Here is a 21,895-nt window from a genome sequence, read left to right as displayed (position 1 = left end):
CAAAACAAAACAATCATTAACCGAATATGAAAATAGAAATTAATTAATAAGACTAAACTCACTAAAGATGATCATCTGAAACATTACATTATTAGTTTTACATTAAAAGCACCATTTATTCAAATGTTGCTTACGAACTGCAATGACCAAGGTTGGAGGCTAGTATTTATACAAGATTTAAAGTAGTTGACTATTGCCTAGCGTATGATGTGAAATACATTTGAGCATTACTTCTTCAACCATTGGTGTTGCTGATAAAATGAAAAAGATGTCATTCCTGTCAAAAATAAGTTTATCCTCAAACACAGAGTATCCTGCAATTCAAATAGGAATTTACAGTGAACCTATCAAATTTATCAGGAAAATATGCTCTATGATGGTCTCAACTCTCAAAACCCTAATGCAGAAGTGCCAAATAGACCCAAAAACAACCCACAAGTTTGACTTATTTAAAAGTTTCAACTATCTAAAACCCTTGGAGGCATTCATCCTCCATGGACACACTTTATTGAGGAACTCAACTAGCCTCCTTGTATTACTAAGACACCAAACTCCTTATAAGAATCAAACATAGACATTTGAGATATTTGCAACCTTTCAAGACTCAATGACATTCAACAAAACAGTCCCCAAATTCAAATTGCACAAGTGACAAGATTTGTCTTTAAGACCCTTATCACACCAAAACCCTCAATATATGAGTTATGTTACAACTCTTCATGAGTGGTTATGGAGGTTGCCAAAATGGTGTGAGACCACATCAATGGACTTATTTCAACACCAATAAGCCACCCAAACAACCCAAAAACTTGTTTTGGTCGATTACCCTACTAGCCCTACAAGGTCTATTAGGCCTCATCAATGAGATCTTTTACCACAGCTTCTCACTTTGACCACAGAGACAAAGGGAAATTTCTAACACCCATTTAGGAACTTCAAAACATACTGCAAAACCAGCTTTGGATCTCTTAAATTCATTAGTCAACCTAGACTGATCACTGAGGCCTAACAAGGCTAATAGGCTAAACTTACAAAGCAAGTGTTCTTTATATTCTTCACACAATCTAATCTCCACTTGGAACAACTCAAGCATGTCTCCAAACCACCAAATCCCTCAGTTTTCAGTTTCTAAGCCTCTCAAGTTTAGGTATGTCATTCAATTAGCCTTCAAACTCTTGTTGTTTGGTCGATCACATAGAGATGTTAGACCCTAATTGCTGGCCCTGAAATCTATAATTTCACCAAGAATTAGATTTTTCTACCAGTGGAATGATGAGATAAGAACATTTGTGTGAAACTGAAAACCCTGAGCAGTTATGGTTTCAAACCAGTTTTCACAAATTCACTTATATCTTCCTCAAATCTCAATGGATTCTTATCAAACCAGCTCCAAACGAAAGGTAACTCTCCTATCTAAACATTCAATGTGTTTTGACCTTTGTTGTGAAAATTAATTCAAAGACAATCTAAATTTCTATCTTCAAAATGTTTTTTTTCTTTGGCTGGTTTGAAACTTTGTTCACCTGTAGGTCAATCAATGACCACTAAAAACTCCTCATAAGGACTTCTAGATAGTTGTAGTTGCATCATGTCTTTTGTTCTTGTTTTGTGATGTAGAAGCGGATTGTCTTGATCAGTACTGATTGAGCATTTCTTTCTGTATGTTACAGTATTCCTCTTAACTTTGCAATGTCCCTCGTTGCTTTCTCCCAACTAGGTACCTTTTCCTTCATTGGTGAAGCAAGAAGGGAAGTAGATAATAATCTTCCATCCTTAATTTTGGCCATTGATGTGATTGGCAACTGAAACAAACTGATTTCTACCCTCAAAGCTTGGGAATGTAAGATGCTACCCCTGTTCTGACCCGATTTTACAAACCACAACTACTAGAGCATTCTGTCAAACACTTCACTTGAAAATGTCAATTCTGAAACATTGAAATCATACTGGTCTGATGGAACAGATCATACAGATCTGATTATGCATAAGATGCCTTTGTAAAGAAAGGCCTATAAATATAATTGTTTAGTTCTCAAGTATGATCGGCGTCTCCCTTGGGGTAATCTTGTTTTAGTTTAACCTTGAACAAAATAGTTAGTTTAAATACTAATTATTGTATTCCCTAATAGGCACCGATTTCTATAGAGGGACATGTCCCTTCTAGGGACATGCCCCTTGGGTGCCATATTTATGGAGGTTATGTTTGTGGATAAAGGACACACAACAAATCTAAGTCTGCTCCTTTAGCATACATTACCTCATACGAATTATAGCAGGATATACATATTATTGCAGAACTATTATCTCCTAAAGAAGGACCAATATTCAATCTGATATTGATCAAGACAATCTCCAGCACTTAGAAGGTATTATATCAGTTTGAATTAGATGCAGAATTTGCAGAAGATTTACAGAAAACAAGAAACCTTGATTGCGAGGATTAATTCCTCAGACTCACAAGTGATGTTGACTTTCAGGTATGGAATACTGAATAGCTCAGAGCTTTTAAAGTTCCCAATTTGTTCCCTTCTTTGAATAAGAGATAACAGACAATGATTGTATAGTTTACCGAATTTTCGCAAGATGACATTTGGTTCAGAAAGGTTTACACAGAACCATCCTTTGGTTGGAAACTGATATGACGAATCAATAACAAGATTTAATTTCTGCTAAAGATAATGAACTGTATTGTTGCATTGAATGGTTGACTTGTTATAATTGCCTCAATAGTCTTGAACTTGAACAACCACAGGGAACTTAATCACCTAGTATGTGCTTGATTTGCAACACAGAGAATGCTTTTAACATTTGTATCGGTCTGTATTTGTATACTGCATTGCCTCAAATTATGTAACAGCATCAGACATTATTGAATAAACACTATAGTTATACCGAAGGACTCAGAACCTCCCTTCCAACAGATGGGATAAGTGACTTCTAAACCTTGATATACTAATGAAGAATTATTGCCAGCAAATTATAAGACAATCAAAACCCAAGTACAATTTCCAACAGTGGTTTGGCTTAATACTTCAATCTCAGGTCTGCACCATGTCTCTGAGCCTCCCAGATTTCTACTAAGTTCTAATTTACATAATCACTACATGCGATCTGGTTTTGCTATTGCTGTAAATATCTCCCAAGGCAACTGCCATCCTTAGAATGTTACTACAGAAACTCAGAGTTATCTTCAGCTATCAACGGGTCCATGGTTGTAATAAACTATCCAAAAGTCCTTGTCCAATATGTGTGATTTTGTCAAACAGTTTGCAGGAAACAAATTGTCTTTGTAATGAACATGTATTAGTCTTATCGAAAGCTGTCCAGCATGCTATAAATTATCTCCCTCCCTTTCCTCAACTATAATCTGAGATTGACGAAGCAGATAAATTAGAAACTCCTCATGAACTCCCAACACTGAGTCTTTGGTATCTTCCACGGCAATGAAAATAACTTCTTAAACATCTGTAGTGTTTGCACCATTTCCTCTATGTGAACCCTAATAGGCTAATACCATTCTTGTTAGCATTCATTATCTCTGGCTCGTTGCTTTCTCCCGTGCAGGGAAAGAAGCAAAAAGGTTTGATAGAAAACAAAGAGTATTCTGCCAAAAGATTTTTTTTTCCCTAAATTTCATGATACCATACAAGATAAGAGGTCTGCCAATACGTTTTTACCATTCAGACTTGGAGATGGTTAATTTGGAATGTTTTCTGACTTATTGAGATAATGAGCTCCCCCGATTCTTCCCATTTCATAAGTGCACATGCTCTCCTGCACTTACAAAATAATTCTGAATTTGATTGGAATTATCGGCATAAGAATTATATTAGCCTTCAATATTCGGCTCAAAATTATTAAGCCTCTTCAATAGTTTCAGCTAGGCATATGTTTGTTGTAGAGGAAGAAATCATCACTTGATACTTATTCGTGACATCCATCAATAGTTCCACCAAATTTTAGAATATATTTTTTTCCACAACATATAGTCTTCTAACTTACCAATGAATTGGCCTGCAACTGATATATGCAATAGCTGTTCACAGCCAAGAAGATCTCATAAATGCCAAACTTCCAATTTTTTCCTTACGAAACATTGCCAAACCTTAGAAAGATTAGAGCACCAAGTTGTTAACCACTAGGGTTGTCATTGCACCAAAAGATTGACCTATCAATCCCTGATACAACCACTAAACTTATAGACGACATAGGAGCTTGTTAAATCATGTCACGAATCTAGTGCAAGACACTGGCCCACTACCAACGTTACTCGTTGTGGCCTACAAGGATTCAAACCTGTGACCAAGCTCTAATATAACTTGTTAACTGCTAGGGTTGCCATTGCACCAAAAGATTGACCTGTCAATGCGTGATACAACCACTAGACTTATAAAAGACACATGAGGCTGATAAACCATGTTATGAATCCAACGGGAGACACTAGCCACTGCCAACACAAGCATGATGTACAATGGCCGCCACAGACTATTTTTCCCAACAAACATAACTCACAATATTGAATAAACATCTTTGCGCAAATAAATAATTAGCATGTTCTAGATAAGATAAATTTTTTAATGTCCAATGAAAGACCAACAACAGGTCCAAGGGACTATATTTGCGTAATAAAAGAAAAGCCACCAACAAGCCCACCCAATGGTGGTCGGGGAAAGAAAAAGAACCAAAACAAAGACAACAACAACCAAGCAAGGAACAAAAGCGAGAAGCCAAGAAGAGGAGCCAAAAATAAAATTAGCCTCGGTCTCAACAACCCCCAAGTCACATAGCTCACAGACTCTATCATCTCTCTGCAAATAATGGTTAGTCTAGATATGGAGCTTGTGGGAACAAACTCTAAAGAACCCAAGGGCAAAACAGACTCGCAATGTAACATAGGGACTCACACCCCCCTCCCAAAACTCGAAGTACTCGTCCCCGAGGCATCCCCACACCGGATGCTTGAGTACCCAAGCACCCCCACCTCTACCATTCCACAACCATGTCACCCCTGGGATGGCTACTTTAATTTCTATTTGAATTATGATTTTTGAATGTTACTATTGGGTATGCAATATCTTACTATGTTGAATGTTCAATAGTTCTAGCTCATGTTGCAATTTTGCTATGTACAATTGTTATCTTCTACTGAAACATCATTTCATAACTAGCATTTCAATATCTATGTGTATACTATACAACACCCCTCCCTGTGCCGTCCTCCCCTTTCCACCATCCCTCTGCCGTCACCTAGCCATCCAGAAAATGAGGCCCATTTTCCCCACGTCTTGAAAACTCATCTCGACGTACCCTAGTACTAGGGTAACACTGAAACAAAGCACATGAGACCAACTGCGAGAGATGTAGGAAGGGAGAACAATGATTGTGTCCTGAATCTCCAGAAAATGCTCAACATAGAATAATATATGCAAACTATTTAAACAAACTCCATTGAAATAATCTAGTGTGCCCAACTTAATAATATTTACTAATTATTAAGACCACACATTATAACATCAATAGAACAAGTAAATGGTAAATACATTCGCCTTAATTTTCATTACTCATGAAACCTTACAAGCTAGTACAAAAACAAACTCTAATGCCACTAAAATATCCATCTCCAAAGATGAATTGGGTTTCCATCCAATCCACCGAGAAATCCTAAAGGTTTTTGTCCTAAGTTTTCAAAACGAAAACTAAGGCTCAAAAAATCCTCCAAGAGAAAATAATAACCAAACATAAACCAAGCATATCCAAAATGAGCTGCTTAATGTTCTTTAATAGCTCATCCCTGTGACTTCATTTCCCCTCTGCTTGACTCTTGATGTCATTTTTCTTTCTCTTTATTTCCCTCTTTGAATTAAAATGACTTTAATACTTTTTCAAGCTGAGAATGAAAAAAACATGTTTCAAAAGCTAAAATTATTTTAAACTCTTGTGTCAGCCTAAAAGTGCCAGAACCTAGAGAATAGACTGCAATAAGAAATATTCATAAAACAATATTAAATAAAGCTACCTGTCCCATAGGCATAGCCTAAAGTCGACATGGTAGTCAGCAAGGGTGGAACCCAATTCCACTAAGCCTGTACATGAGCTTGGCAGTTTGTAGCAAGTAGCCTGGAATGACAAGGATACCAAACCTTGCCTCTAAGAAAAATTCCATCAACAAAACATGCTGCAATATTAATATTTGCCCAATGGTTTTCCAGGTGGCTCTTCTAGAACCATTTCGTTGGTCAAAACTTTGAGAATCTCCAACGCTATTTTACTAGTGTGGCTGAAATTAGTTTAACCAAACAAAAAAATTATGGCAAAGAAAAAGAAATCCATCGATTTGGATTCTAAACATTCTGCCTAGAATTAGGAAGTTGTTAGCTAAAAACTTTGTAAGTCACTAGAACTACAACTTACAAAATAGGAACTTTAGGCAACGGTGTAGTAAGATAAATCTCTCCTCTCAACAATAGGGGAGGTTCCCTTCTTACTGAAGGTGGCTACAACAGAAACCTAATTGGAATTGACAAATGGGTGGTTCTCCAAATCAATTCCTCTTTTTTAAGAAATGATTTTATTCTAACAACAACTATTTGTGAATTAATAAAAGGTATATGCTGCTACGATAATACTGGTGGCTTAGAAAATGATGTAAGAACAACTTTAAAACAGCAGTTACAACTTGACTTATGCGATTGAGAATAAGAGCCTACAGTCTCTTACGATCGATCCTCTTTGAATAAAAGGATGAATAGCTAATAAGGCACAAAATCTCTTATCAACTATTCAATTTGAAATGATATACTAAGAATTAAAACAAAAGGTCTTTAACTCTTCGTACTTGCAGCCACTATTAAACTAAAGTAATCTTGTTTTCTAAAGCTCAAAGTCTTCAACAACACCTCATGCTCAAATGCTTCACAAAGATAAAAGTAACAAAGATGAATTAATCAATACAACGTAAGAAAACAAAGATTGATTCCAAGCCTCATAACACAAAGTTTGGGAAAAACTGGCTTCTTTATTCACTTTAGAGACTTGCAACAAGAAATACAAAGTTTTCAAGTTACAAGCCCAACCTTCTTCTATAAAGCATTAGATGATTATTTACCATGACCTCTCTTCTTTATATAGGAAAATAAGAGAGAGGTGGAGGGAAAAAAGTAAATCTTCAACCACCTTGCCTTATTCTCTAACAAACTCCTAACTAATTTGACTTAGTCAAAGTTGCATGCCTAATGCTATTGCAACTTGACTACATGAGCTGATTATACAGGGACGTGTTATCCTGTACTTACAACATAATTGCTCTTTACATGTAATTTTGTCATCCTACTCTAAAACATATTGAAATTTTGAAATAATCACATAGTCTCAACTATTTTGCAAATTTCTGCAGTGAGTCATGCACAACATCAGCATCGGGCTCACCGGTGTATTCACCAACCATTATGAACTTTCAATATGTACTTGTTGCTTCTGAAATTTCTTTGTTAAAAACTTCCTTTTTGCTCTGTAGATCATCTAGAGAACACTTCTAGCTTGTAAATGCATTCATCACACTGATATTGAAATCATCCGCTTCAAGTTGTAAGTGAATTGCTTTAGTGAATCCTATAAAGATATCTTGTTCTTTCTTGAGTTCATTATTTTCAATGATAACTCCACATCACATCTTTTTGTAGCATTCATTGATCATGTCTTCTTCATTATTAATCTTGATCACTGCTGCCTTAGCACCTTTTACGAGTTGTTGCAAGACTTGTTCTTTGTTAGTCATCAGATGTATGTAATCATGATACATCTCAATAGATGAGATGACTTCATAGTCACACAAGGCATCCAAATCAAACTCCATCATGTTGTTCCAGGAGCCAATGTCTTCATCTAGCAACTCTAATTGTCAATTAAGGGATTCTTGAATATCACTTAATTTGGCAACAGCTTCCTTTCCCTTCCTCAGCATCCTATAGATATCTCGAATAATTTGAACTCTTCGTGATTCAATAATGGCAGCCCATTCATCTACAGTTTGCGCCTTTCTTTTAAGTCTCTCTATGCACTCGGAAGAGACAAGTTCAATACTTGAAGATTTCTTATCTCTTCTATTGTTTTCAAAAGATGCACATTCTCTTGCTTCAGCCTATTTTTCTTTTCCCACAACTTGTCATTTTCCGAAACTAATGAGTCAAGTGCATCTCTTGTCGACAACCCAAACGAGTTTGTTTGCCAAGATCAACTCTGGAGAACTTGTAATCAGCAGCCTACATTTCTTCTATTAGTTTTTTAACAAGAGGTTTAACAACTTTTGCGCACTTGATGTTGTTGTCATCAACCACAACCCGAGAAACTATTTTAGCTTTCTTGTTCTTTGAAACCTTTGGTCTGGCAACTTGCCTATCAAACTCGTCTGGTGGGATTTCTTCTTTCTTCCTCTTTTGCGTGATGGTAATTAGCCATAGAGGAAGGCTGAAAGAAGATGTACCAGCTGTAGTAGTAGTCACCATGGTCCCTACAAGATTATCTTGCATAACAATAGTGACTATAGCAGGAGTCTCAATTTGAATGGCCATAGGTGTAGGACTACCATGCATAACCTCAATCATGAATTGCTCGAACTGAGCTGAGGTTACATCAATCAATGCCATAGACCTAGTTGAAGTAGATGGAATCGACATAGAATATGCATCAAACACATTCTCATAATTATACTGATCATCTTCTATCTCTAGTGCAGGTGCAGGTGAGGACATAAGTTGTGTTGGAGTCACTAATACTGTGTCTTTAAGAGGTGGGTGTTCAGTGGAGAATGCATCCACTGCCATGCCCAAAGGTAAATCAAGGGATTCATCTGATACAGGTGTTGAGTCTGGAAGAGTTGGTGTCGTGTGAAATTCTATGGAAGGTGGAGTTGAGACTGCAAGTTCCTTTCCTCGAACTATATCATCGTCACTTGAATCAATATGGATTGCTCAAGATTCAATTTCTTTTACCTCAAGTATCCTATCCGTAGTCTTTCCTTCTTTGATTGTGAGCTTTGGTAAACACTGAGTAGGAGGCTCAACTACTGAAGTTGAAGTTTCATCCTTTCCTTTGACCCTTATTTTTGCCATCAGACCACTCAGACCAAAAGAATCAAAATATTTTCTGGATTTGATTTTGATGCATTTGAGATTGTTATTTTTCAACCAAATATTGTATTAGCAAGGATAGGCTGAAAACGATCCCAAATACAAGTGTTCTCCTTACTTAACCATGTAGGAGGAAGGATAGGCAACTTTTCTATCCAATGTCGAACATAATCAGGATCTAGAATATGATCACCTTCAACTCCATCAAGGATTGCTGCAAGTTTGAAGTCTACTATGTGCTTCAAAGTCAACCGACTATAATCCAAGCGCAGAATGTCCACCGTGGTACTCACATAAACCCATAAATCTTCAAGGCAGTACACATGTATGAACTGCTTCCTCATCTTATCATTTAGTCCTCTCCAATCAAAACAGCTTCTTGCCATGAACTTCTTTAAAGTGATTCTTTGAAGTTCTCATTTCATGTTCTTAGTTTTTGGTAGCATCTATAGAATATCCGCCAATCTTCAAAGTATTTCTTACAGAAATTCCTACTCCTAGTCTATGCAAGTTAGACTGATAGGCCTATACCTCCATGAGTTGCCTGGCTAGCTCCATGAGTACAATCTTGTCTATAGGATATCCGGGTAGAGTGTATTGTTGTCCTTTCAAACATCCAACTCGCAAAAATGTGAGGTTTGGAAACTATAGGAACATGCAACCATACTCACTGACTTTATTTCGTGCTTCATCAGAGACATGTTTGTTTTGGAGTTCTTTATCAAATAAGCACATATAATGCCCAAAGAAGGCATCTTGTACTCTACGACAGTGTATTCAGCTTGCTTGAGAAGCAATTGATCATAATACTCCCAAACATGCACCAATGATCTGTCATCTTTGGTTGATAGGCCTAAAAAAGAATCCAAGGCAGCAACAATAATGTAAGAATTCATATTGAATACTTCAATATCCTTCTCACTCACCAATTGTTCGCAGATCAAATCACTTATTAATTCTGCCTAGAAAATGTTCTTTTGCTCTTAAGGTGAGGTGAATGTAATTTACTTACAAGGGTCGAAAACATTTGAATCTTTGAGTCCAGCTAGGCAGCTAAGCAATGTGATGAGATCACTAATCTCCTCCTTGAAATCACAACAGTGCATGCCCTTTGGCAATCTAACAAGGTTCGGCCTCTTAGTGATCAACCAATTGACATTAACATGTCTGCAACATACAACATGTCACTATTCCATCTTTCCAATGCCTTTTGTTTGGTAATATTGGTTACCATTGGAGTATGAGGAACATGAGAGATACGATCAATAGTTTTTGGGTCAAGACTAATGATCGTGTTACCATCCTGATCTCTGATAGTTCTAGAAGCCACATGAAAGTGTCAGGCACATGCAAGAATGAACTCAGGTTCATGAGCCGCCAAGGGAAATGAAGACAACAAGTGCTTATGAATCCTCTTGATCCAAGTCATATTCTCGGTAGCTTCAGCATTAACCCTTGTGAGGAAATATTCAATGTTCATATGTGATATATCAGTATCATGAACCTCCTCATGTAAAAAGTCACTTGAGATGGCGGGATGGAGTTGTGGTACTAATCATATTGGGACTTCACCTTCTTTTTGTCTTTGCTTTTTGCTGGTGCAATCTCCTTTGACATCTCAGAACATTGTGCTTGTGTAACTATTACATGAAAACCCTATAGTGTATGAACATCATCATATGAGGAGTCCATATCAAACTTTGTTGTGTAGAAACATGGACTTGGCAAGGTACGGATAGGGAGAATGAAGGGGATAGTTGCAAACAGCGAATGAACAAATGGGTCAAGCTCATAATGGCTCAAATATGACTAAAATAGCCAAAAATGGATTTTTTGGAGTGGATTGCATATGCAAACATCGAACTTTAAGACATGCAAATAAGGAGTGAAGTGAAATGAAATGGCAACATAGCATGCTTTAATAGATGTAAGTTATACTATGTATCCGACAAGCATGTGGGAAATTCTTCTTCAACCATGGGGCAGCCATATGCAAGTTTATGGAATGCATATTGGTGGGACTTGCACTTGCATTCTCATGTGGGGAAAAAGAGGGACTTGCTTCCATATTAGAACGGGACTTTACCCCAACTGCATATGCAAGTAAATGAAACCTTGCACATGCAACTTAGAAAAACAAGACGGAAGAAAAAGAAGAGACAAAATATATACAAAAACATGCAAATCTGAAAATGGAAATTGAAAGACTTGCAATAAGAAATTCAACAAGACCAAAATGCCTTCAGGAAAATAAGGGAAAAACATACTGCTCCACCAACCACAAAATAACAACTTTTTTTCAAATCTTGATAAACCCAAAAATAAATCCAAGAGATTGTGGATTAAGATTTGTTTAATATCACAAAACTTATAACACTTCAAATTTCAAACCTTAGAGATAGTCAAGATTCAAATTTGAACATGTGGAGATAGTTAGAAACTTAGAGAGATTAAATGCCCAAAACTAGCAACAAACTTTGACCAAATCAATGCCATATGCAAATACATTCAAAAATGACGTCTAAGGCATCATTTTAAGCTTGGAAATGATGAAGAGCAAGCTAGAAATCGAAATACATACCCTAAATTTCTTCTTGGAGTGATTAGAAACCAAGAATCATGAAGAAATGCAGCATTTTTGGCTAAAAATGTGTCCTAGGCAGGCTGCATTTTACCAAATGCATGTAATAAAGAACATACTCTCACAAAATCGCCACTTAGCTTTGAAGGAGACTTTGCTGCTTGCAAACGCATTTTTGGAGGGCAAACGCATGCATTAAAAAGGCATGTAATAGCAATAAAAATCAACACCTATCAAGACCTGTTCAAAAACTGCCTTCAAACGCATTTTTGGAGAGCAAACGCATATACCAAAATTTCCGCTCCCACTAACAAAATCGCCACTCAGCCTTGAAGAGGAAAACGCAATATTAGAAGGCAAACGCATGTTATTTTGACACATGCAATGGCAAGTAAAATCGCCACTTAGCTTCTATTATACAAATGCCTTCATTAGACACATGTTTGGAGGACATTAACACATTTTTAAAACACATGCAATAGGGTAAAAAATCGCCACTATGAGTCTTTAACTTATGACTTAATGCAAAACGCACTTCTTGCGATCATTTACATGTTTGAGAGCATATGCAATTGATCCAAAAATAACCACTATGCCTTAGTGGAAAAGTCATTAAAAACACATTTTTCATGGCCATTTACATGTGTTTTGAAACTATGAAGTTGGGCTAAAAATGCCACTTTGGCTTAGGCTAAGTGGAAATGAGTTTTTAAACATCATATACACATGTAGTTGGGTCCAAAATCACCACTTATGTCTTTGTTAAGTGAAAACTTTTGGAGAGCACTTACATGTTATAAAAGCATGCAATTTGATTTCAAAAGTCTATTAAGTGGTGATTTAATAGTTGTATATGCAATGAGTCTTAAAAACTCCATTTGAGTGCATTAATATATATCAAATAAAATTATTCATGCAACAACATATGAGTTGGTTTAGAATTTCCTGCTTACATTGATTTAATAAATTTTCAATATGCAATTACATATTTAAAACCCAATTAACACATTAAAATGTGTTATTGCATTGAAAATGTCCATTTAATTAATTAGGACTTATAATTATCGGAAGTGGGTTTTCAAATGGTGATTTACATGTTGATGTATGCAATAAGTAATAAAAAAACCCACTTTTAAGCATTTAAGTTGTCTTATGTAATTAAATTTAATACTTAACTATAGCTATTTTTAAAGTAACATTAAAAATAATCTTGAAATAGGTTTCATAAAACATTAAAAACTATAGTTAAATCAACTCAGAATGAGTTGAAATTTTAAAATGGACCACAAAATCCACTTTAAATATCAAATATACTTTTATATAATGCTTTCACCAATAAAAAAACCCACTTTTAAGAGATTATTTTTAATCAAGATATGCAATTGTCCTGAAAAACCCCACTTTTACCCTTATAACTTGAGCTAGACAACTCCAAGTTCGACATGAGTTAGCTCGAAACAAACAGAATTCAAAGGGCTATTCACCTAAGGCAAAAACAAGACTATAAACCATTTACAACATAAAGAACAACAAAGAATGATGCAAAGGATTATCAAAAATCAAGCGTTCACAGTCAGAGAAAAAAAACTCTTACTAGCGAACAATTTGGGATTCAACTTGACAGAAACCTTCAAAAGAAATGCAAGATAGAGCGTTCAATTCAAGGTGAACGAATTGTCTTTATGATAATTCATCAATACCTTAAAACTAAGAGGATGCACATACTAATCCATAAGAAAATTACGTAGGGTTGCCCTAATTTTGTGAAGCCAAAATTAAGGACAAAAAAAGTCAAAAAATAATTTTACTAACAGCTTTTGGAGATCGACAAAATTCCCCAACGACCGTCTCTAGTGTGAGACATCTAGAGATTTTGGCCAAAGTTTTCTCATACAATAGCCTATCAGCTAATTAAATGATTAAACTAAGTTGTCCTTTAGTTAGATATAATTTGATAACTTCAACTTAATTATTTAATACAGGACATTACAATAGATATATATACATACAAACATATGCATACATCATAAATTCATTGTATGTATGTATATATGCATATATATGTTTAACGATACATATATACCTATCTATATATACATGTATATGTATATTTGTGTGTGTGTGTGTGTGTGTGTGTTTAAACATCAAAAGTATAAAGTATAACTAAAACTATATAACTATAAGAAGAGTAATACTCATAAATTGAGAGTTGGGGATGAGATACCTTTTTTCAGTTTTAAAATGTTATTTTTCATTGTGGGGTCATTTTTGAATGCCCAAGGTATTGGGTTCGCCTGGGTTCAGCCCAAGTGCCAAGATCTGCTGTGGGTTCAGCTTCACGAAACTCACGACAATCCAAGTGCCTACTATGAACCCTGGGCAAACCCAAATTAGAGCCAAACCAAACCCAAGCACCCTCCCAGCCGATATGCACAATTCTAGTAATGTAACCTAAAAGTGATAACATCACAAAGGAACATGGCCAAGCACGTTTGCATATGGCAGCAAAAGAACATGGATAGAGAACCACCAGCTTCTTTGCCTATAAAGTGACATCTCCCATATATTGCATAGCAGACCAGTCACTCTTTCTAAGCTCAACCTACTAGAGAGAAGAAAGACAATAAACCCTTACAATATATGTAAAATACGGTCATCTGTCTCAACATGAAGCTGACAGCAGCACACCCACAACTGGCCAAGGGGAATCCAAAAACCATGAGAAATGACACTAAAATTAGTTGGGTAGGCATGCTCTACACTGTGATTGTATAATATCTGATGTTGTCCTCAACTTCTGATTGGTCCTTTTCAATTTACTAGCAGGATCTGTCCATTGATCTTTGGACTTGCTTCGAAAGCTGTATACATTTTCCAGAATCACAGCAGGTAAACTGTTTAAAAACCTATTGCATGAATTATCCATATGGTTGATGGAACAAAATTGGTCTTTGCTTGACAGAAAACAATTACCTAAAATAAGTGTTTGATCTGTAATAAACCTAAACAATCTTTTAAATCTAGAAAAGACGAAGAAACATCAGACAATTTCCTCCAAGAAAACATCTATACAGACATCGAAAAATCTAAATTTCATCCACAGCCCAAATACACTTCTGAATTATACAAGATCCTCTTCTTTTAGGCATACAGACCAATACAGAAACTTAAGTAATTTAATTTTCACCCACAGCACAAGGACTCATCTAAACATTTAAATCTCTCTTCTTTGTAGTCATACAGACCAAATTTATTACACTTGGGTTTTGAATATTAGTTCAAGTATTTCTACCAGATTTATACCGAGTTTCAGCTATATCAACTTATAATAATAAATGAGATGATCAGTAAGCATTTTGTTGCAGTAATGAGATGCTTGCCCTGTAATGGTCATTAAGAATTTTTAATTTTATTTTATTGTCCCATGTATGTCAGTAAAAGTTTTACATGCATAAACACAACCTGGATTCGTGTTAGTTAAATATTTAATAGAGACATTAAAATACATCATATGTAAACATAACTTATCCAAAACATGAAGCATCAAATTTCGGTGGAAAAGACGAAACACATTACACCACATAAATTTAAAACAAGCATTTCCTTCACTAGTATGAAATTAAAAAGTTGATAGCAACGTGGTACATGTTACCTAAGAACTTCCACATCTTCCAAATGTAAACTAGGGATTAATAGTATTGCATGCTCCCGTAAGGTGCCTGCATATTCAGCTCAAAAAAATTAGTATAACACTTTAAAATATTACAATGAAATACAAAAACACCATACACTGAACAATCATTAAGCATCTGATTCGATAATATAGTCAAAGCACATTAGGAATTTACAGAGATTTTTGCATATTTGAACAGTTGTCTGTGCTTCAGAGCCACAAAAGTATTCACTAGATTGATTAAGATGCTGCATAGCCAAGCAATCAAGAAACCTATTGAAGAACTGGTTCTTCACTTCTTCTGCACAGCAGCAAAAATAATGAAACAAAATCAGAATTATTACAATATATTCAGAAGTATACAAAATTAAAAATGATACTTTGCAAGTAAAGATATTAACGAAGTCATTAAGAAAAGAATAGATACACATATGGATATTACCTTTACAAACACCTGGCACGTAACAATGTAGATTTGCAAGTATGTTCACCATTGATGCTGTCCTTTGTTGAGCATAAACAGCAGGAGGGATGCAATTCAATCTCAAAGCACACCCACTTGTTGCCCTGTTTGGTTCTGTTGTCAGAGGTACTGAAGTTGAAAGACCACAGATCGCTGCACTCGTAGATAATACCATAACTGCCCCAGCAGCGTGGAAAGGATCATACGTAAGAATAGCATCTTCCTCTGATTCTGGCAAGTCCACCGTACACCAACATGACAAAAACTTTTCTGGGGGTAATGCCAATACTTGAAGTAGGTCTCCAGTCTACAACAGTCCACGCTGGAAAGATTAAAGGAATAAACATAATGTTATGTGATTTAGATTAATTTATTTTTATTTAAACATGATAAACAGAAAGAAATTACTCACAATATTATTAATGATCAAAGTGCGGAAGTTTGTGTCATTTGACAAGTTATCGACAAGTCGCATTGAATTCAGGAGAATGTAACCCTTAGGGCTATCATTGCCTGTATATACCTTAAATGGTTGTGGTCCTTTTTGCAAGGTAATTTTTAACAAATCAAGGACCTGAGACAATAGTTCAAATCAGATGAATATTCAGGACAGAACTTTGAAACAGGGCATAGAATATAAGCTTGTGTAATTATTCTAAAAAATAATTTCAAGTATCTGACCTCAGATACTAGTGAGAGTGCCAAGTGCATGCTCCTTGGAGAATTAGCAACTTTATCCAAATATGAGCAATTTTCTGACTCACACAGTTGGAGCAACTGCAAGAAATGTAAAATGTTAATCAATGGACAATCTAACTATATCATGGTTCACTAATAGTTATTTAAAATTAACAAGACAAACTATAATGAAGGAAATTATGGATGTTAAATTTAAAACATTCATCAAAATAAAAGTTATCTTTTTTGCAATGTTGCAATGTGAAATTTAAATGCGCACCATTGATAGAACTTTGGATTTTAAACGAGACACTGAAGCAACAACATATGTTGCATCTGTAAAATTCAATGGTACTTTCAACTTCAGTACTGATATGGCCAAGGAAAGTACACCACCATTCTCGCAGAGTTCCTGAACACTTAAAAATTATGGGTCACTAGAGGTCAATGTCAAAATACGAAGATATAAAAATTGTCCTTATTTGCATCTTTAAAAATAAATAAGGGGAAAGAAATTAAGCTCAAATTACTTTCCATCAACTACATAAGTTTAAAAAAAGAACACACAATTCATCATCAAACCATAAAGATCTATTCAAGTCACAAGTAAACAGATTCTACACATTAAAGAATTAAAAAATTGAAATAGCACTCTTAACGTCTGACCCTATTTTGAAGAAGTCGCTCTCTAAACGACTTCTGCAGACAGAGAGAATGGAGTGTTTGAATTGAGGCTTCACATTGCTGTGCAGCAGTACAAGCTGTAGTTTCAACAGCAGTAATAGTTGATTTTTTGTTGAGCTGTTTGGAACTCAAAGCATGAAGCTCCAGTTCTAGAAATCCAATGTCTTTTCTTACTGAGTCAAATGCAGCTTCCATGAATACATCAACCTGTACTAAAAAAAAATTCATCAATCAACAAAGGCTTAAACAAAATAAATAAAAAATTACATCACTGTCAAAAAATGGCTTTCATCAATCTTTTACAAATTAAACTAGATTGTTGCATGCATCAACTGTATCAGCAAATCTGTATGTTGATGCATAACTCTTCAAATACAAATCCTTAATGAATAAAAAGATACGATAGAAAGAAAGTAAAAGCTCAAAAGGTAAAGGTAAAGGTAAAGTTAAAATTTTAGCCTATCAATATGGCTGGTAGCAGGGTCCGGTTCCTTGAATGAGTCCATCATGTAGACCAACTCCATTAAGGTCTATCATGAACACAAGCATGTTTAAACAACAAAAATGCACACAATGCTATCTTGGACTTGACCACTCGATGATTTCAAAATTTCAACCATAAGGGCAATTTGCATACTATTTCGCTTCTGCTCCATAAGAATGCAACGAGTGTCATTTTGTATTGTATTTATAAACATCCAAAGGCATCCACATTGAATATATTGTTATTAAAGCATGTTGCTCAACAACAAAGACATAGATCTTCCTTAGGATTTGGCAAAAAAGAATTATTTTTTGAGCCACCTGCTCTTATTATGACATCTAGATTCTAAATGTTAACAGAAAGGAAAACTAAAGGCGAGAGACAAATTATCAATGAGCCTCCTCTTCTTGTTCTTTGATCAAAAAAAAAAAATTGAAATGTATTAGCACCAATAAAATAACCCAAAATTCTAATGGTGCTACTAGGTCATCGTGAAGGGAACAAGTCTTTTCTCTAACATATCAGCAGCTATCACTAGTAACTGTTATCATCCAGAAGTTTCCCAACACTTGCCTCTACAGACAGATTTTGTTTTCAGTAATTGAAATCATGGATCACCATCACCATCAGGGTGAGACCAAGCTTAATTTCCTAGTTTGCAGCTCCAATCCCAGACAAGGGTTTCCAATTCAAAAGTGCCAAGTTTTGCAGCAATAACTAACTAAAATAATGTACATCCCACTATATAACCACCTCGGATAAGCACTCTGCAGGTTTGGACATCCTTACACAAGGGAAGCATAATCAACAAGAACAGTTATCTTATTTGATCACCTTGGATAGCTATGCTGCAGGTCTGAAGATCCACAAACAACAGGAGTATTATAAACATGAGCTATCTTATTTGGAAGGAACTAGGTCCCATAAACTTCTTCTGCTACCCAAGAAAGTTTCAGTTTAGATGTCATGCGTGACACCCATATGCCCATTCCCAAGCCTTGGTTCATATTGTACATCCATTATTTTACTTTTCATCATAATCCATCCTCTCATTGGAGTAAACCCAAGGCCATGTGACCACATCTACACACCTCGGCAATCCTAATCACACCATAAATACTAGGATGAGATGAGATAATACCCTCCAAGATGACATTTGGTTTCTAGGAAAGCACTATATTGGCATTTAGTACATTCAAGCCAATAACTTGTTGACAAAAAGCAACCCTGTTTCAGGCAAACTTACCAAGGTGTACAAGAATCTCAAGCAATGGGGGAGAGCCCAAGTCAACTATAATTCAACCATTACCTTACTGTTGGAAAATGTGTTTTGAGATCCTACTCCTCCCACTCTAGGAGTTAGACAGAGAGTCACAAAGATGTGACCCACACTCTACTTATGTACTAGGTATTTCAGTAATGCCCTCCAATGCATCCGCAGGAACACAAGTAAACTCAAGTTGGCAGTTAATAACAGAAATCTTTACATCCCCATCAGCAAATGGGTTGAAGGACAAAGGAAAAAGAAAAGAAGCTCTTACAGCCTGATCAGCTAACTTGGCATCAGATGCAACCCCATAAAATTCAGACAGACTTTATTATCCATGCTAAAGTTAAGAACAGCATGTTTTTTAGTTTAGCCATTATGCATAGGTTCCTCCATTGCTGTTTTTGCATATCTTCCATTTAGTGGCTTCTTTTTTATAGTTTTTAGTATATATGTCCCTGGTTGTTGTGGCTATTTTTTACTCTCGCTTTTTTTGTAGCTCCTATACCATAGGAACCCTTGATAATTCTGATCTACTTTCTTCAAATTTGGATGTTTGACATTTTGACAAATACTTGGCAGACAAATCACTATGTTCTGATTTCCTGATGATGTTTCGGGAGATTTTACCAAGTATGGTTGGCATCTCCATCAGCTCAGCGAGTCTTTGAATTTGGTGGTCTGTGATACACATGCTTGCTTCCCAGGTTCTCAATTCTTCACTTGCAGACCTCATGGCGGTAAGACTGGTGTGGTTGATTATGCTCTGTCCAACCGGTCTGTTACATCCCAAATTTTCGTCCATTTAAAATAATCATATAGCCGTTATATGTTTCATGTCAATGACAGTTAGACAGTTAAAAACAGTTGAATGTTATGATCTTGTGAAATGGAAATTACGGTTAACCATTTTGATTCATGTGAAAACTACTTGTTAATTTCTCGTTACAACTCAATTAAAAATGAATATTTACATTTCAAGAAATTATAAAGATAGTTATTAGTGGTATGGTGGTTTAGCCATTGTGAAAGTATGAAAAGCTTTTGTTTATAGTTATCTATATTTAAATTTGAGGAATATGTTATTATAGTGTAAGTTTTTTTTTTTTCTTGATGCAGGAGTAGATGAAGAGGGGAGAAGCATTGTTAAACTGACAAGTCATCAGGTATGGGCTCTAACCATCTTGGTGAAGGATTTAACGGCTAGGCAACACAGAGTATACCTTGGACAATCATGAGCTACCCAATTGGTTCTTAATACAAGAAAAACATTAAACGTCTATTAAAATAAAAATAAAAATGTTACCTTCCTTCTATTTTTGCAACCATGGAGTAATCATCGAAATGTAACTCTATCTATTGTCACCATGATATTTTAACACCTAAAATTGCACCTACATGTATAAATGTATATATGTGTGTGTGCCTAAATTAATATATTGATAAAAAGAAGCTCATGATTCAAATTACATACGCATGTCGTCGGAAGAAATTGTGCATCGGCCGACGAGTCCCTTCGGTAGAAGTTTTGTTATGTAGCCGACGGGTAAAACAGTTTGTGGCGGCTATAATGTACCTGGCCGACCGATACCTTCGGGAAGGTTCTTCGGAAAGTATTTATAAACCCTTCGGGAAGCATTGTAGACAGCTTATCATCATATCTTATCATCGAAGCATAATGTATTGTTGGTATATGCGAATAATAATAAGAGTTCTGCTATTTGCTGTTCAGTGTTCGTGTCTATTTCCTGTGTGCGTTGCTTAATTAATCCATACGGTAAACATTTGGCGCCGTTGCCCAATGGATCTGGCACGCAGGCAGGCAAATATGAATTAAATGCCGAATCAGTTGAACAAAGCTAAGAGTAAGCTGAAGGAAAAAGATGACATACGCGTTGCGCAGGAAAATTTAATTTTGGCTCAGCAGATAGAGCGTCGAAGGAGGTTGCAGAAGATTTCCGACGGAAACAAGAGCGCGGAAGGATTGTTGAAGGAGACTCGACAACGGCTTGATTTGGTGGAAGAAGCGAGAGAGGAGTTTCTGAACCTGCATACGCCACGGGAAGAGAATCCTAACGAAAGGAGATTGACTCGCACGGCTCGGAGTGCCGAAGGAGCACGAGCGTGGAGTGACCTCTTCGTCCGAGATATACTTCCGGAACGGACAGCTTCGGTTGACGAACCCTCTTCTTCACCAAACAGCGCGGAAGTCCAAAACAGCGTGGGTGTTGAAAACAACGCGGAAGTAGAAAACAAAGCGGAAGTAGAAAACAGCGTGGGTGTTGAGAACAGCGCGGGTGTGCAGAACAGCGCGGGTGTTCAAAACAACGCGGGAGCTCAGAATAGCGCGAGTGCTCAAAACAACGCGGGAGTGCAAAACAGCGCAGGTACACAACAAATGGCAGGTCCGAAGGAAAAATTGCCTAAATTTGATGGTGATGAAGCAGCTGATCCCATTCGACATTGTAAAACATGTGAAACGATCTGGAGGGCCATGGCGGTGTCTGATGGACTTAGTCAAAAGCAAGCTCACGGGATCTTCTAGGGCATCGGATATCACATTTCCGCAGGTGTCCATGATGAACGGCATAATAACTGGGAAAGTGTATGATTGGGCGTCTGTGCTGGCTGAACAGATGCATGAATTCATGACTCTCCAGCACAAGACTTTCTATATGCCTCATTACGCCATTGATCTATTCTTGGATGTTGTAGCAGGGGTGATTCCAACAGAGGAGATTGAGGCACAACCTGGACCACTGGCTCCAGGAGAACCTCCTATCATGCAATGGAAGCACTTGGACACAATCTCTGGGCAGAAGGGTTCAGCAGGTCAAAAGAGGCCCCGGATGGACATGGCAGATGATACTGACAGTGACCGATAGGAGACATCTTCTGAGCAGGATAGTGTGGAGGAAGAAGAAGGCGAGGGCGAGGATA

At 36.4% G+C, this 21,895-nt stretch overlaps 1 protein-coding gene across 2 annotated transcripts in view; it reads right to left on the bottom strand.

The window, feature by feature from the left end:
- LOC149543281 (nodulin homeobox-like) overlaps nt 1-21,895 on the bottom strand; it is a 182,936-nt gene that overhangs the window by 77,177 nt on the left and 83,864 nt on the right. For both annotated transcript variants that reach the window (XR_016355613.1, XM_089798127.1), the window contains exons 6-12: nt 17,187-17,411; nt 16,801-16,932; nt 16,524-16,619; nt 16,255-16,416; nt 15,822-16,149; nt 15,555-15,680; nt 15,359-15,425 (exon numbers count right to left, since the gene is read on the bottom strand). Coding sequence is in view for 1 of the 2 variants with exons in the window: in XM_089798127.1 (XP_089654253.1) it covers nt 15,359-15,425; nt 15,555-15,680; nt 15,822-16,149; nt 16,255-16,416; nt 16,524-16,619; nt 16,801-16,932; nt 17,187-17,411 (1,136 nt within the window). In the remaining variant the exon portion in view is untranslated. The remainder of the gene's footprint in view (nt 1-15,358; nt 15,426-15,554; nt 15,681-15,821; nt 16,150-16,254; nt 16,417-16,523; nt 16,620-16,800; nt 16,933-17,186; nt 17,412-21,895) is intronic.

The sequence above is a fragment of the Cupressus sempervirens genome, chromosome 8 (assembly GCF_028749045.1).
Source record: "Cupressus sempervirens isolate cs-2001-9-10 chromosome 8, ASM2874904v1, whole genome shotgun sequence".
Classification (NCBI taxonomy): domain Eukaryota; kingdom Viridiplantae; phylum Streptophyta; class Pinopsida; order Cupressales; family Cupressaceae; genus Cupressus; species Cupressus sempervirens.
Note: the sequence above shows the minus strand (reverse complement) of the source record. Positions and strands in the feature narration are given on the sequence as shown.